At 40.5% G+C, this 17,565-nt stretch overlaps 1 protein-coding gene across 5 annotated transcripts in view; it reads right to left on the reverse strand.

The window, feature by feature from the left end:
- CDC42BPA (CDC42 binding protein kinase alpha) overlaps positions 1 to 17,565 on the reverse strand; it is a 457,009-nt gene that overhangs the window by 61,242 nt on the left and 378,202 nt on the right. For all 5 annotated transcript variants that reach the window (XM_019516554.1, XM_019516553.1, XM_019516552.1 and 2 more), the window contains exons 18-21: positions 9,722 to 9,827; positions 8,979 to 9,127; positions 5,485 to 5,576; positions 2,421 to 2,497 (exon numbers count right to left, since the gene is read on the reverse strand). In XM_019516554.1, the coding sequence (XP_019372099.1) occupies positions 2,421 to 2,497; positions 5,485 to 5,576; positions 8,979 to 9,127; positions 9,722 to 9,827 (424 nt within the window). The remainder of the gene's footprint in view (positions 1 to 2,420; positions 2,498 to 5,484; positions 5,577 to 8,978; positions 9,128 to 9,721; positions 9,828 to 17,565) is intronic.

Below are 17,565 nucleotides of genomic sequence, written 5' to 3' on the forward strand. Positions count from 1 at the left end.
CTGCTCCATTTGTGCCCTGGCTGCCTTAGCATGCCAGGAGTCAGGAGTAGCTGGGCAAGGGCAGTTTGCCCAAAGCAGGACAATGTGTACTGCAACAAAGTGCATGTGTAGGGGCATGTAATGAGGCACAAAGTAGCGGCACAAATTTATGAATGTAGTATTTGTGCTGCTGCAAACACATGCCCCTGCATGTCTGGACTTGGCCTTTCTGGCTTTTCTCAGCGTAATACAAGTTATTATCTAATTCTTTTAACATAGTACCACAAATATACACTCACACCCTGTCCACAGTCATGGCCTGAGACCACAGAGAATATCAATACACAAGTAAAAATTACAAGAAAAACATTATTTTTCATAGCTTTTGGTTGTGAACAGAAGATATGTTTGTCAGGGTGGGATTGGACACTACACCCTCTTTATTTATTCTTATAAAATGCCCATTTCAATTTTATAATGGATTTTTTACAACACAGTTAATCATAATGCATTCTAATGAAATTGGGAACACAATTTTTTGTTTTTTTTACCAAACAGTGTTATAATAGAGAGCTTTATAAAGAGTGAGAATGGTATATATTTTGAGAGAAGACTTCTAAATATTTACATCTATTAGTCTACCACTTGGATCTAGAAAATAGATAATGCAGTCAATTTACAGCTTTTAAAATGATTCAGTAACTAAGTAAGTAACCTACAAGCATAACTATTTTCCATATTTTTCCCCACATCACGAACATAAATTCCACAATAAAACATAAATAAATTGCTATGGTCAATCTGGATATGGTAAAATGTAACAAACTCACTGCATAATTAATTCTAGCAATAAGATCATATTTTAAGAAGTCAAAATCTATTTATTATTTTAGGGACCCCACCCCTTCCAAAAATAATCAGTATGCAGAAAAAATACAGTGGTTAAAGTGACCAGAAAACTGCTAGAAAAACATTAGGGAGAGTGAATATAATATGCAACAACCAACTGAAATTCATTAAGCATCATCGTTAAGGATTTCAGGACTAAGGATAAAATAGGAGGCTTCTTAGTGGATAAACCCTTAAAATGGACAAATCACAGCATTTCCCCACAATGCAAAAGCATTTTTCAATGAGAAATGTCAATCCCATGCATTAAAGAGGGAAAGAGACACAGTTAAACTGTATATTTATCTACATTTATGGCCATAGATATATTAGAAATAGAACTCTGTGCTTAGAATGCAATGTATTTGAAATCATACCATTATGAAAGTTGACTGCATTACTGGCTGAATTTAACAGAACAACCAACTAATCTCTTTTTATTGGGGGGATTTACTTGTTTGGAGATCAAAGACTTACGTCATCCATAAAATCAATCAATGAGGATGAAGAAGAAGAAGAAAAGGAATCCTATTTTAATGAACACAGCAGTAAAGAAACAGAAAGAGATGGATGAAGAGAACTATTAAGCAAAAGCAAATAATAATGCCACAGCATTGCAAAAATGATTAAAGTAAAATTGTAAATGACTCATGCCAGAAAACAATTATATCCATGAAAGCAGCAAAAATATTTGTTAATTGCCTTTTGTTTCTTAGACAATTAATCTATAATCCACTCATATAAAAGCAGATTAATGCTTTTTCAACCCTTTACTCAATATAACATTTTTGTACTCTGACAGGATTATGTATTAAGAATAGCATGATAGATCAATACAAAACAAAATAAATGTGAACGTAAGTATAGAATTCTTTGGAGTTCAACCACTGTAAATATGCATTAGAAAAAAGGGACAAGATTTTTTCCCCCCTTAAATTTTAGGGCTCAAATTCTGCTGTATTACAGATGGCTCTGAGTATCTTCCACTGACATCAATGGGAGGCCCACAGCAAATTCTAGACTATGATATAACAGTAAGGAGAACAATTTGGTTTCCCTTTAAGTCAATGGGAGTTTTGTTACTGAGTTAAACAGAACCAATATCTCACTCCTAGAAATTTTACATTGCTTTTGGTAAGAGAAAGTGCGAACTGTACGTTTCCATTTATGCGTTTTTTCTCATTTTTCAATCTACCACGTGCTTGATCTAATAATGAGTGTGGAAAGATATAATTTGCATTAGCTATTTTTTAAATGATGGAAGGCCATCTTAATACCTTCCTGCTTTTATACACTAAGAAATTGGGAACATTTCAACATACTGGAATATTTAAAAGAACTGACTGTACTTACCATTTTTTCACGAGAAGAAAAATGACATAAACAATAATAAACCATTACCATTAACTGTCATTAAAATTATACACAAAATGTAGATGGAAAAAGAGATTAAATACAGCAGTAACCTGTAAACACATATGCAAACTATCCACATCATCAAAAATACGCTCTTTCCGGTACTGCGAAAGATATTCAGATGGCTGCACACTTACTTCAAATTGATCCAGAGCAGAGGTAGGCGCATTCAAAAATGCCAAGAAAGAATTCTGTGAGTCTTGGTGCTTTACACCTAGAAAACAGCAGCAATTTTTTTAAGCTACAGAAAAATGACCTTTTCATGGAGGACCTTTGTCTTGCTGAACATGGTTATAGGTGTTTAGTGTTTACCCAAATCATCTAAAATTGATTACAAGTTATGTCTAATGTGCTAATCAGCATAAAGGAAGGTAACATTTTTGCAGACCCACAAGGTATGCAACCTATGGCTAATTGTTCTCTTCCCAGGATGTATATAATGTCAAAGTGATGACAGATATCCTGTACCTATATGTATGGGATGTATAATGCACTGATATTGAATGTGCATGTATCCATATATAATGCACAGATTTTTTTTTTTAGAAATTCTGCCCAGGGAATGTGTTGAATAAACACATAATCTGGATTCCTTCACCACATTCCACCGCCATCCACTGCTGCCCACTTCAGACCATCCAAAAATAGTAGAAGCCCAGGTGAAGGTGCTGCAGGTACCCTACAGTTTTGTATTACTTTCCAGCTGGGCTTTTCACTGGGGATAAGGGAATGAGGTGGGAAGCGTGTCAAACTTTGCATTTTGTATATGTTATTAGTGACATAACTGGGTGTTAATGTAGCCTGGTTTGTCTAACAACTCTTCTTGACGTTATTCAAGACCTTATAAGTAGATATTGAATCACAAATATACAATGAATTCAAGCTGATTAATAACACCCAGAAATTATGACCACAGAGTCTTCATGAATCACTGCTTTCAAAGAGATTTAATCATTTAATCTTCTTAAAAATGTTAGGTGGTGCATACATGCACATGTGTATACATGTGCACAACTCAGAGTTACCTTCCATATTCCTTCTATCATGGGAAATGTCAGCCTACCTGGTACAAATATACTCTTTTTTGAAAAACTAAACGTTCAAAGGAAACCTACTCCTTCTAAAACATAAAGAATGTGTTACATCTCCATTAACATTCTGGAGTAGGGGTGTTCAGTCCCTGGCCAACAGATCCAGACAGCATAGCCTCATGTGTTGAACTGGGCACTAATGACAGCACAGGACCTGATCCTGGTGTATGGGGCTGGGCAGGGGCAGCATGGGGCTCTGGGGCTTGATCCCTGCATATGGGGGCTAGTCAAAGCCTTACAGGGCCCGATTCTGGCATGGGGAGCCCAGTCTGGCCCATAGACCAACCCTGCACCCCTCATCTGGCCTGTGGAGTTGAAAGTTGGAGCAGCACTGTTCTAGAGCTCTTGTTGGGAGCTTGGATGTGATTCTCAATGTAGGCATTAGTCTATAGAATCAGGTTTCCCCTGTGTTATTTTCTCCCCCTCCCAGGTTTCTGGAATACTCTTATCAAATATACAGGATGTGTCTGCTAATCTAAATGGCCTTTTCTTGGAAAACAATTTCCACGCATGATGACTTAATCTGCCAGTACTGAAGAGGATACATGCCTTTGAATCCTCTACATTGTTTGTCTTTTAGCAATCAACATCTTTCTATTTATAAGAGGCAGTCAAATTCAAATATAAGAAAGAATCTGAATTAAAATGTGTTTCTCAGTAGTAAAATATTAAATCACCCACTTTTGAGCATTTGCTTCTGGCAAAAGTATAGTAATTGCTTCTGTCATATTTAAAATCCATTATGTTTTTAAAGTTTTACATTCTTTTCAGAAATAGAATTAAACACCTTCATACAAAAAAGCTAAAGTTCTAACGCTGAAGAAACACCATACATGGTAAAATATTTATTACCAATTCTTGTTTATGACTATCAATGTTACATGGCAGACTTGTTTAGTAACCTGACAATTAGCCAGTTTTTCAGAAGCATAGCCATTTGTAGAATATTTAATAGGCTGTTTATGGAGCTATAAATGGAAGGATAAACATATGAAAAAGTACCATTGTCCAGAAAAACTTCTTAAGGCAACCGGCAGTCCCAAAATTCCTATACTGAAACTATTATGCATATTATGCATATTCTGAATATCAATGTATAACATCAAGATGAGAAAATATCAGTACACTAAATCATTTCCTATTCATCAGGTTATCAGCACCAGTTACATATGCACATTCTGTATACCACTTTGTTGTCATGATTGTCATGCTGCACTCACAGGCATATCTGGCAGTAGGTGAAAATGAGCTGCCACAGGCTACAGTTCTGAATGCCTAGAGGTTGCAAAGCCTGTAAAATGCCTTGCATACATATCCCAGACTGGGAATGTTCCTGGTTTTAGATTCTAACTTGTTACTGTCCCTGGCATTAGGTATTTCAGGTCTGCTTCAACAATGCAGGATACCAAGGCTTTTTCCTGTGTGGACCATAAGACACAAACTTTACAGCTACATCAGCTTGGCTGATTCTGTCAACTTATCACTTAGTGCACTTACTTTATGTTTGAAAATTACTATTTTGCAGCAGTGTTGACAGGAGCAATGGGATAGGTACTATAGAAATCTCAGAATGCACTGGTACCCAAAAAAACCCAATTACATTGATTCTGTTCATGAATGTACTCCTGTGCATACACAAAAAACTGCTGCAAGAGAGCGAGCCATTAAATATTATTAATGTCTTGGCAATTTTCCTTTCTTAAGGAAGATCTATCCAGAACATCCAGAAGTGCAGATAACTGACTGACTACTATTGATACTACTACTATAGCTACTACTATATTTCATAGACATCTTTTCTGTGGGATTATTCTTTGCTTCTAAAGTTTATATAAAGGTTACTTGTGGCATGCAAATGCAAGGGAAAATACCAGTTCAAACCAAAATTACTCTTATTGGTTCAAGTGCAAAAATAAAATTAAAAAACATTACATAACAGAGCTGCTGTGGGTACATCTTACCATGAAACAGCTGTGCTCATGCTTTAGATACCAGACTCTTTCAGCATCATGGCTCTCACACTTATGCTGGAAGATGACACGCTAAGCTGATAAGATGTACCCACCACTGTGCAGCACATTCTCATGTATCTGGACACCACTTGCCATACCCTTTTCTGATCTAAGGTCTTCCGTTTCCTTTTTCAGTTTTTCAATTTCTGCTAGTAGCTCCAAGTTCTTCTTCTCTGACTCTTGCAGTTTACTTTAAAAAACAAACAAACATAATTACTAAGAGCCACTGGTACAGAGTCTCCCTTTCTCAACCCTCTTTGCATGTTATTTGGACTACTGTTTGGTTAAAATCAATGCCAGCCAAGTTGCATGGTCAAAAAAAGCATGAGGTCATCAAATGAAAGATTGAGTTCAGAATTCTGTTAGGACTTGTTTAGTATGGGACCTTAAAAAGGGAGTGAATAATTGCCTTTCTTTACCCTTTAGGTTGTCATGCCTCTATTTATGAGCAACTGTGTGAACCCATGCCCTGGGAATGAGAAGAAAAGATCAAGTTTATTTTAAAACTTAACAAATATTATTTAATTTGGTACTTCACTGCGTTTGTGCTGCTCATAGACTGTAAGCTGAACTTTTTCTGTTGAATTTTTCATGAGTGAATCCATAAAAACATGTCAATACTATAAACATCCTGACTACAACTGGCTATATCAGAGCTCTCTGATTCACACTCAGATTACTACTACTAACATTCATTTTTATAACACTTATCAAAAAAGGATCTCAAATAACTTCTTGAATACTAGTCATTGATCCCTCTTATCTTAGGGGTTTTATATTGCTCTCCATTGGCACAGTATCTGAATAGTGCACACAACACCCAGGCAGGCTGGCTAGATACTAACATTTCCATTTTACAGATGGCTAGGCCAAGACTCAGAGAAATTAATTGATTAGACAACATGCACTCAATGAATCAAGGACAGAACTCAAAATCCTTGATTCTCGAATGCTGGCTATTATAATAGCATGAACTTTTTCCATGCACAGACTGAGTTGTTTTATGTACAAGATGTTTATTCCATATCTCATCAGCTGCAATGGAAGCTGTGTGAGGAAAAACTTGATACAGTGAACTGAAAATCTTTGTACCCCTAAAAATTAAATTTGCCCTGGTATGGTTGACTTCTCATCTCCATTTTTCTTACAAATCCAGCTAAGACAGAAATTCTTCCTTTTCTTTCACATTTGGGATTTATGAATCAATTCCTTCCCTTTTTCCACCACTGGCATTCCATCTAAGTGCTCAGAAAGGCACATTATAGCATTAAGGAATTTAAAAGAGGCATCAGCACATAGCTTTGTAAACTAGTCTAATCTCTTTGTTCAGAAAGAGAGAATTCAAAGGTTACCTTAAACTACAGTACCTTGCCTAGGGGTAGCACAAACACGGCAAATCTTATTTTAAAACTATTATTACCACAGTACAGTGTGTGATCAATTTTGTACTGTATATATGTTTTGTGGCAGAGCACCTTTGGTGCCCACCACTTCAAGGGCAGAAAACAGGTGGCAGCCAGGTGCCTGATGAGGGCAGCCATTTTGCCCCAGGGATATAAACTGGGCTGCAGGTTGCTGCAGGAAGGAAGGAAGTAACATTAGGCTGAGAGGCTGCTCTGGCCAGAGTCAAGAAGTAAGGCCAGGGGCTATGGGGAGGAGGTGACCCCTTGTCCTTGGTGAGACAGAAAACTGCACCTTGCCGGGGAAGGATGGCCTGGTGGGGCTCCTAGTGGTGTGGGAGATCCCAGGAAATGCCAGGCCTGTTACCTCCCCAGTGAAAGGTGGGTCGGGGCACCTTATAACCCCAGCCCCACATCCCTACTGTTATTCTAGCAAGCAGGGGAGCCCAAGGCTCGTTATGGAGCCCTGAGGCAGAGCTCAGGCTGGAGAAGGGACCTGGGGCCGCACCCACGTGGCGGGATAAAGCCTAGGGATGCGAGTGAGATCCTGGGAGAGAGAGGGGTGATGAGTAATGAGACCCGGTGAGAGGGGCGACGATTAGAGTGTCCCTGTGAGTGTGGGCGAGTGAGGAGGCCCAGTGGAGGTATAGTGGCCCGGCAAGGAGCCAGGAGTGAAATAGGCCTATAGTTGTAGAATCACTCAGTCAACACTCAGGTGAGGGTAGCAGGAGACATCCAACAGACTGTGCTGGGGCTGACCGAGGAGAAGAGAGCTAAGCCTAAAGCTGGGTGAGGCCAGGAGGGATGAGTGTGGCCCCTGAAAGAGGGTAGTATGAAAGAGGCTGGGTGAGTAAGCAGAGTGAGTGGGACCCTGGTGAGAGAGGGGTAGCATGAGAGTGGCCCTCTGGGGCTACAGAGAAGCGTTACAGCTGTGCGCCTAGTCTGCTCCAGCCATAGGCTGGAGAAGTAACACTAGAGTAACATCTGCAGAGCATGGGACCCATGGAGGGGAGATCGGAGCAGGTATTAAGGCCCTTGTCAGCAGGGCAAGTAATGGGTAGCCTCCTGCCTTAGTAATAACTCTCATATTTTTCCATCAAGGTGTGGCAGGTGAGAGAAGTGGGTAGTTGCCCTAGGAGTGGGGCAGCCAGCAAAAACCTGATGAGGAGGCTACCCTGTTACATGTTTTTAATACAAATTCTAACAATACTAATAGGTGCCATGTGACTGACATATACTTTAAGACATACACATTAAAGAGCCATATTCTCCCATTTTAAGGAATCAAGATGCCTATTTTTTTTTAAATAAAGTGAGGTTAGAGTATGTAAAAGGTACCAAACTGATAGCCCAGTATACTGGCAGCCTTCTGTTTTCCAGTGGAAAAGGTGCATCCTTAGGAAGTACATGCTTTGCTTATGACATCCCTTAATCCTGATTTGGAAGGATCACTTCTAGGCATGACAAAAGCTGCTTAGTCCTTATGTTTGTTCTGTCATTAGCTTCTCTGCTCAGATTACCAACAAGGGACACTGTCAATGCCAGTTTCAGTGGCTGATGTTGTGATGTGGGCTCTTTTGTATTGGGCTTAATGTCACCAAATTTAATTTTTCCAGGCCACCAAGAAGATTTTTTTAGTTCCAGCTTTTGGTCTCTTCTGACCTGGGGTGGTTTGGTGGTGACCCCAGAACTCAAATGCTCTGTATCCCATTATTAAGTCCTTGTTTCAGCCAGCCAACCAAACCAAATGAACTGCATAATCAAAATAAAGGAGAAATCAAGGAAGGAATCTTGAACTCAACAGGCAGGTTTTGCTCCTGTACAAATCAACATGCGATAATTGGTTTTCTTTTCCAATTCAATAAAGCTGTCAGTGACAGGATGGGACTATATATCTCAAAACAGTGCAACTAAACTGTTGTTTGTTTTGAGCTAACATTGTAAAACATTTGTGGGAGAGAGTGATTTATAAGAAGCGCCCCTCCTGGAGACAGAAAATCTCTCAAGAACTCCAGATTTTCACAATAACTCTTTTTACAAAATTCAAAAGGGTACGGTCTGTTTTTAGATACTGCACACCATTCATCAGCAGATGCTGACAAATGTTCAACACTTATAACTAGATGGTCTCTCCCCATAAGGCCTCCCTTAAACTACTATAGTGAATTTCCACTTGAACTATTCCATCTTACCATTCTGTAGAAATACTGGAAGCTTTAACTTTATTCAACTCATCTTGAATGGCCTGTTTGGCTCGGATTTCTGCATCAAGAGCTGACTGCAGTTCCAACCTTGCTGACATATCTAGTTTTGCAAAGCGGCGCATCTTCCAGGGCATGTCCTATTAAAAAAAGGGGAAGGGGAGGGGGAGAAAGAGAATGCAATTAATTTCAACACTTTTTTGTTCCACAGACTATTATGTTCTTGACATGAGGGTTCATTAATCCCAAAAGGACTTTGGGGACTTTCCATTATCTTTTTTAAAACCCAAGCATTAAAAGAAGAAAATGACTGTCTCATGTTTTCAGTCTCATACGTAAAGTGACTTTAAGATTCCCTAGTCTTTATGTGCCTAGATTTCAATGACAACTATGCTAAGACTCGCACACAAGGGAATGATCCTACAAAGCCAAAACTTTCCAGGATGTGACAGTGCAGATTTTCTTCACATCTGCACTTTTATACAAACATCCATTCAGCAAATTAACCCAAGACTTCATGGGGCCAGCTACCTAAAAAAAAAATCATATTTTAAAAGGGATGCTGCTTAACTAATCAACAAACCATAAATCTGGGCATTCCTTCATTAGGGATGTCCATAAACTTTTTGCAAGATTCTCATGAGATATTTCTACAGAAAAAATATTTTTTAATCAATCCCCACCCCCCTCATTTTTTAACAAAATGCTATCAATACTGTAATTTTGATTCTTACTGTTGCTCTTGCACCCAAGCTCGAGTTCTTCAAGGCCTCTAATTCTTCTGTCATTTTGGATGCTAAAGCTTGGAGATACCCTCTGGCATCTTTTTCATCACTTACCCTAAAATTAGAAAACAAATGCTTTAAAGCAAAGGAACAATGGATCTATACATGAAAGGCAACTTTGACACTCTCTGCCATTTTGCACAGTTTATTTATATAGAACAGGCTACTAAAGCAACAACAAAAAAAGAACCAAATATCAAAGGTTCAGAAAGCAAATAATACATATCTGCATCATGATCAGCATTAGTGATGGATGTTTGGACTGTACTTCTGGAAGTCATTTAAAAATGAAAGATCCCACCTACAAATGAACAGTTACCGTAACATCAGAGCTAAGAGTACTCTCTCTGAAGATATTATTATTATTATCCCTGTAAAATATTGTAATTGATTCTCCCTCTTTCTTACAATAGCTTATAAGCAGCCTATGCTAGAGGCGAGCATCTTATTCCCTGTATTTCCTTTCATAAAGCACGCCTCCTGTCTGTGACCATGTCAACAAAAGTCTTCTCTTAGAAGACATGAGACTCACTGTATAGTCCACGATGATGGGTATTCTTCATACCCTAGAATGATTCATTGCAAATGTAAATCCTTCCTTTTACAAACTGCAGAAGATCATTCTTCTTGGCACATGTAGGATGTAAGAAAAATGAGCTGCCAAGATTTTTCTTAATAGAACTGAACAGCTTAGGGTAAAATCATCCCTTAATCTTACACGTCTGGATCTTGAAATTTTAAATTTATGCACAGCTGGTATATCAAAATTCTGTATAACCAAAGCTTACCCAAACTGCAGATTGCCAAGTCCTAGAAGTGCTAGCTGGGCCATACGGCGTGTGGAATGCTGGATAGAAAAGGCCACTGTCTTTGCACACAGTGGCCCCTAAATAAACTAACTTTTTGGGCAGGAGGAAATCTTGTTTCTTCACTTAACCTCTCCTTACTGCTATTTAAATACTAGGTGAGTTGGATTTAGGAAAAGACTGACTTAGAATGGTGAATTTTATTACCTGGCAAATTCAATTTAGGGACTAACTTCTCTGTCTACCTATCCCATCAAAGTTAAGCCTGTTTATTGTTTTTGACACATTCCTTAATGGAAAACTTATGCTTTTTCTATGTATTATTTAGATCTATTGGCAGTTTTTTACAATTTATGATTAATATTTGACTGGTCAATTAACTGACCTTTATACCCTACCCTAGTTCCATGTCTGCTCTGGCCTTTTCAGAGTGCATTTACATAGTTAATAGGGCTAAATAAAGTGTTATTGGTAAGAAGCTTATGTTTAGCTCTGTAATTGGAATTTTGGGTTCCAATGTAGATCTGGAAGTAGTCATCACAAGTAAAGACAGAAAAGGTATACCCAAATCCTGGAATCTCATGGCCAAGTCTGGGATCCCTATGGTATTTTCAAGAATAAAGGCACAACACAAATGTCTGTGTGAGGCAAAGGATATGATCCAGAAATAAGGCATTGATCATTTACATACTGCATTTACTGTTAAAACTAGCATCTTAAGCCCTATACACAAAGACATATAAGGGACACAAGGAGAACTGTATATGTAATCTAGAGGAGAACAATACCAAAAACCCATGAATTTACTAGAAAAGCAAGGATTTTTCTATGTTGTTTTTCCTGCAGGAGCTCACAATTTAGTTAATAATAATAAAAAATGAATACATGGGTGAAATAAAGTACAGCTAAAGTGAAGTGAAGTGAAGTGAAATAAATAGGAGATTTGCCGTTACTTTAAATGAAGCCAGGATTTTACAATAGGTATGCTGGAAGGAGTTGGGAGCTGTGTAGGAACCATGCATGAGATTTTTTAAAGGTATCTATATGTAAATACGTACATTTGGAGTGGAGATTTAAGGAAGAGGGCAACTCTTTGAGCCATGAAAAAGAAAATAGTTGCAAGGTATAAAAAGAGCCATTAAAAAAGAATATGCTTAGGCTGTATGTAAGGTGCAAGAGGGAAGTAGGATGAAAGGAAGAGAAAAAGGAGTTGCATGAAGCTTTTAATATGAGAAGGAGAAACTTTATTTTGATGCAGAAAAGAAACAGAAATTGCCGGTAGCAGGATGCAGAAGGAGAGAGCTCAGGAATCACATTTGTTTGGCTTCCTTAGAAATAGTTTTTCTAGGGCACATAGCAAATCACGTCTGTCACAAGGTGAGAAGAACAAGAGATTAAAAATACAGATGTGAAGTGAATTCACTTTCATTGTTACCAATTTAACAATGAAAGAGTTTCAAAGATCCATCTTGCTTGTCACCGATCATGAGTCTGCTTTTTTCATGAGTTTCTCACCACAAACAGCAAAAATCCTTTCCTTCCTTGGTTTTATAATTAGTTGCACTTTTGGGCCCAAGAGGCTGTAAAGCTGGGGTTGTTGAAACTGCTTGTTTAAAAGAAACTGCTTTTACAGAGGCTTATTTTTTTAAAATCTCATTTTCACCTAATCTCTCCTTGAGGCCAAACCATGAGTGTAACATCTGATGATTTTGCGGGGTCCCTTCCAGCCCCTTACAATTTAAGAATCTATGAAAAAGAGGATGGTAAATATGAAATCCTAACTTCACTTTAGTTGGAGTGCCTCTGTTACACCTGACAACCACTAGATGGCAACAGGCTCTAAAATATCATGTGCATACCGATTGGATGTTGTGCAGCCCCACTACATCTTGCACTTGTTTTAAACCTAATAAAAACTGCTAGCAAGTCTTACTAGGGCTCACATCTTTGCTATAGTCCTTTAGCAATGGTAGAAGAAGCCTGAGGATCCTAAGGTCCTCTGAATCTACCAAATGCAGCTTCTTTCTTATTCAAGAACTAAATTATTTAAACATGTATAGCAGTGTCCCTTGATGTCTCTTTGGATGGGCTATTTATACCCATCCACTCAAGAGAATTAAGAAAAACAGAGAGATGATAGAAGCTCTTGTGAGGTCAAGTTTCACTCTTTACCAGAGCCTGTAAAGAATTTTCTAACAAAACAGTTCTGACAAACCAATACAGGAAACCTGCCTGGTTGCCCACCAGCAAACATGGTGGGCTGCTGAGGAGCTCTGGCTTCCAGAATGGAAGCACCAGAGTATCCCCTCCACGCAAACTCCCTCAGTTTCAGGGTGAACAGGAATTCCTATGGGACCAGAAGGCCTTGAGTTACCCACAGCCCGGGTGTACACAGGGTATGTACTCCCCTCTGCTTCTCTGAATTGAAGGGGGTTGTCAGCAGGCAGAGGTGTTGTGGGAGGGAAATGTCAACCACACAGTTTCCCCTGAGTTCCCTATAGTCAGGCCAGGACCCCACTGCTTACCTATATACATGTTTATTAATATACAGGTAACAATATTTACAAACTCATGAGAGAAAAGGTACATATATACAATATTTAGATCACTAAACACCATTATGCTCTACAATCAAAGGCCCCAGGGTCCCCTACCTCAAAGGGTAAGGGTTCCTATGCAGGTAAGCAGCTGTCAGCAACACGCAAGTACAACAAAGGCAGATATACAACAGGTAACAACAGGTAAGTTCAGGCAAAACAACAAGTAGATACAAATAAACCTCAAATAGATGACAAAACCCAGGTCACATTAAAGGATAACTATATATAAATATAAGTATACATATATAACTATTTACAAAAATATGAGACACCAGCTCCCCAACTCCCCTTTCAGGTACCCACATGGCTGAGATCACCAGGCGTTCCCCCAGGGTGCCAAACCCTGGCACCACTCCTAGGGGAAGTAGGGGGAGGGTCCCACTACTTCCTTAGCCCCTGATGGCCACCCCCCCAGGGCTTCCTCCCCCATGGGGACCCATTCCCTGGGTACTCACGAATGCGGGGAATCCGCACACCGGGAGGGGCTCCCGGGACCACCCAAGGCCCTGCCTTATGCCCTCTGTAGGGGCTCGGGCCACCTCATGTGGGTCCTGAAACCCAGGCTCCAACTTTTGCCCCCTGTTGGGGCTCAGGCCACCTCGTGCGGGTCCCAAAACCCAGGCTCCATGGGAACTCCGCTGCACTGTGCTGGTGCCTCCTGGGTACCTGGCCTCACGCCAGGGAAGGGTAGCAAACCCAAGTGGCCTGGCACCTCCTAGGTGCCCGGCCTCACAGGAGGGGTAGCAAACCCAAGTGGTGAGCAGCCTGGCACTGCTTCCAGGATTTGGGACACCATGCACCGCTGCATGTACCAAGCCCTCAGCTACATGCCGAGGGTAGCAGACTCGAGCTGCCACGTGCAGCTCTCAGAATCTGGCCGCCTCATGTACCGCTATGTGCACCAAATGTCCAGGGACCCAAACTGCCTCCCACAGCTCCCAGGCCCTGCCCTGTGCACTGCTCTGTGCGCCAAGTGTCTGGGGACCTGAGCTGCCTCCTGCAGCTCCTAGGGTCTGCCCTGTGCACTGCTCTGCACTGCTGAGGCTGTAGCTGAAGCCACTTGCTGTGCCAGTCCTGCTGAGTCTTCCAGGGCTCTTCTGGGCTACTGCTTCCGCCCACTAGGCAGCTCTCCCCAGCTTTTCTTAGCTCTGCCTGCTTTGGCCCCGATGCATCTGCCGCGTGATGAGCACGTGGCTCCTTTTATTCACTCTGGAGGCTCCACCTCCAAAGGCTTGCCTGACCTGCAGAACACAGGCTTCAACCAGGTCTGGGAGGCTCTTTGCTCCCCACCACCTCTGTGTAAGAGGCAGGGCTGGCCTCTTCCGCCCAGCCCTTATTTGATCGGTGGATGGGCTCCACCAATCTAAATGAAGATTTTCTGAACTTGTTTGAGCCGGGCTGCATTGGTAAGTCCACCACATACATGCACTGTTGTCCTCAGTCTTATCTGGAGATGTTTACCTTTAACTGAACAGACTGGAACCTGTCTCCTAGAATGGTGTTTCTCAGCCTGTGGGTTACGACCCAAAAGTGGATTGCAAGAATATATGAAAGGGTCGTGAACAAACTTTAAAAATAGATTCTCCTTTAAAGGAGAAAAACATGCAAAACCGTGGCTTTTCCTTGTAGGCTGCCAGAGTTCCAGCCTGCGAGGGGCTGTCCCCATACCCCACACACCCACCCCTTGCCCCACACACTGAGAGGCTAGGGCCAGAGGGTCAAGAGTGAGGGGTACTGGACTGGCCATCAAGGTTTACAGATTGATCCCGGTCCAAAGAAAGTTGAGAACCACTGATCTAGAAGAGAGAGGCTCCTGCTGATTTGGAATTGAAGAAACTCCTATCAGCTCTATTATCTGGATGAGAAATCAGTTCTTATCATTCAGAAAGAGTTCTAGCTGGGAAAAAAATGCAACCTAAGGGTATCATAGACCACAATCCTACTGCAATGTGCATCTGATCTGGCAATCATCCAGGTAAGGGGTGGTTGTGAACTCCTGTCTTCTTAAAAAGGACGTTTCCCCTTGCAAGTAAAAACAATTTTTTTGCAACAATCTAGTTGGTCTAATAAAAGATATTACCTCTACCATGAATTCTGATTCCTTCCTCCTCTTGTCAGGCATTTTATGAACACTCTCAGTGCTATGAAGAACCTTGTATTAATAATAGTTCAGTTTCAACTGAGAATCTTATGTACTTGCTCTGGGTTTAGCAAATGGCAGTGTGGAAGCAAACATCCTGCAAGTCGGGAGCTTTGAACCACTGACGAACCAATCACTTGACTGTCAGCACCAGGTCCCAGGGATCAGGCTGGGAGTAGCCCTGCAGTGGCAAGACTGGAATCTGGAGAATTTTATGCCTCATCCCATATATCACACATTGTGTCATTCATGCACATTCGACATGACAGGATGCATGATTTTTGGGACAGATCATAAATTTCCTCAGATCCTAATCACACCATTATTTTAATGTCTGCCAGGGGCCTAATTGGTTTGCCAGAGTTTATAAAGAAAGTCTGAAGCTGGCCCAGGAACTGAATTCAGATAAGTTAAGGAGCTGTCCACTTGCTTTGTTCTCAAGTAGTTGTATTTTAATGTAAAACCAAGCTGTCTTTTTAAATATGAAGTTTTACCCTTTTTTCAAGGAAATATTTTGAAGGCCCAGCAGTTTCAACTGGAAAAAAATGCATAAAAAGTTTGATGTTCCTAAGTCTCTGGTCTCTTTCAAATGTCGTTTTCTGGGTCAACATACATCTTCTGAATGATGTGAACTTTGCTCATATACAATGTAAGAGACCTCAGAGAGGATTTATATTTTAACTTCAGAAGTAGACAATAGGCCACTACTGATATTGCAGTCTACAGTTGTATAGGATAAAAAATTGGCCACTAATAGTTGAGGCAAATTGATATCCTGCAATTTTAAAAATCTCTGCACTCTCTATTTTTAAAACGAAGAAGTTCTGCACTAATTTTCCAATAATTCTTCATAATAGTCCATTTAATACATAATAGAAAAACATCACATCAGATAATTAAGTATCTCAGCACTCTTGTAAGATAACTCAATGCCATTTTTGCCATTTTTACAGAAGGATAAGCTGCAGCACAGACACAGACACAGTTAAGTGCCCTACATGGACTTTTAATGAATTAGTAGCAGAGATTTCTGTTCATCTCCTTTCTGTTACAGGTCTGAATATATTATCCCTAGCTATCTGAAAGCCTTGTATTTAAAACTGACTGTTATAGCATTAGATGCAATTAATTTCTTTGCATCCAGAGGAAAATTCACAGTTGACTATACAAGTCTCACGATTTGTTGTTTTTGTCAAGGATTGATGAGTAGTTTGGAAAATAATGGCTTGTCAATCCAAGAGCTCCATTACAGGTGTGGATGGTCTAGGAGGCTCTATTGTTATCATGTTAGAATTTTCAATTAGAGTTTTGTTCCAAGTGCTTATTACCCTAAGAGACCATAAATACTGAAAGCTTTTTAATACAGTGGAACAATGAAAAGGTTTTTGTAGCTGCTGCACAGTGCAGACACTAGAGAGTATGATATGTAAGCAGGGGCAAGGGTTACAGTAATATGATTACAATTATTTCCATGCTACAAATATTGAGAAAAGAAAGAATAATTTAGGATGGTTCAAGGAGGGAAGGATTATCATTGAGTAATGAGGTGAGCAAGAGAAAGAGTATTAGATTATGGCAAAGTGTCTCAAAGGAAACGAGGAAATTCTGACAGCTTGTGTTATTTAAAATTAGATGTAGGGAACATCAACTATTGTAGGGAACATCAACATCCTGACTGGGGAGATGTTTGAAATTTAATAGCACCCATTTAAAGACTAATTTATTTCTTAAACTGCTTACTTTTTCACTCCTTGTGGCACTCTTAAAACCATCTCATAGGGTGGCAGGGTGGACAGGGCACCCATGGTGGTGGTGGAGCATGCAGTGTTCAGTGCTGGCAGGGGCTGCTTAGCAAGTCAGACTAGGGGTATGGCGTGGGTCATTAGACCCCTGAAGGAGGCAGCTATCCTGGTGGAAGGGGGTGACAGTGGCCTTTGGTGCAGAGGCTGGTGCCAGATGAAGGCAGCAGGGGAAGGATCCTGACATGCCCTGATCTTTCTGATATCTGTCCCCTCCCTGTCCTCATCTCTGCCTAAGGGGATAAGCATGGCCATTCCCATATACCATTCCCCACAGCCTCTCCCATCAGTTCCAGAAGCATGAGAGGAGCTGGACTGAAAAAATGTAGCTCTGTGCCCTACTGACCATTCACTCACACACTTGTGGCAAAGCGTGTCACACAGAACAGGAATGGTTGACACAGGGTCTGCTGGTGGACAAGAGCTTTAATTTTCAGCCCAGTTCCTT

Source organism: Gavialis gangeticus, unplaced genomic scaffold (assembly GCF_001723915.1).
Source record: "Gavialis gangeticus isolate Ggan-Ray unplaced genomic scaffold, GavGan_comp1, whole genome shotgun sequence".
NCBI classification, from domain to species: Eukaryota; Metazoa; Chordata; order Crocodylia; family Gavialidae; genus Gavialis; species Gavialis gangeticus.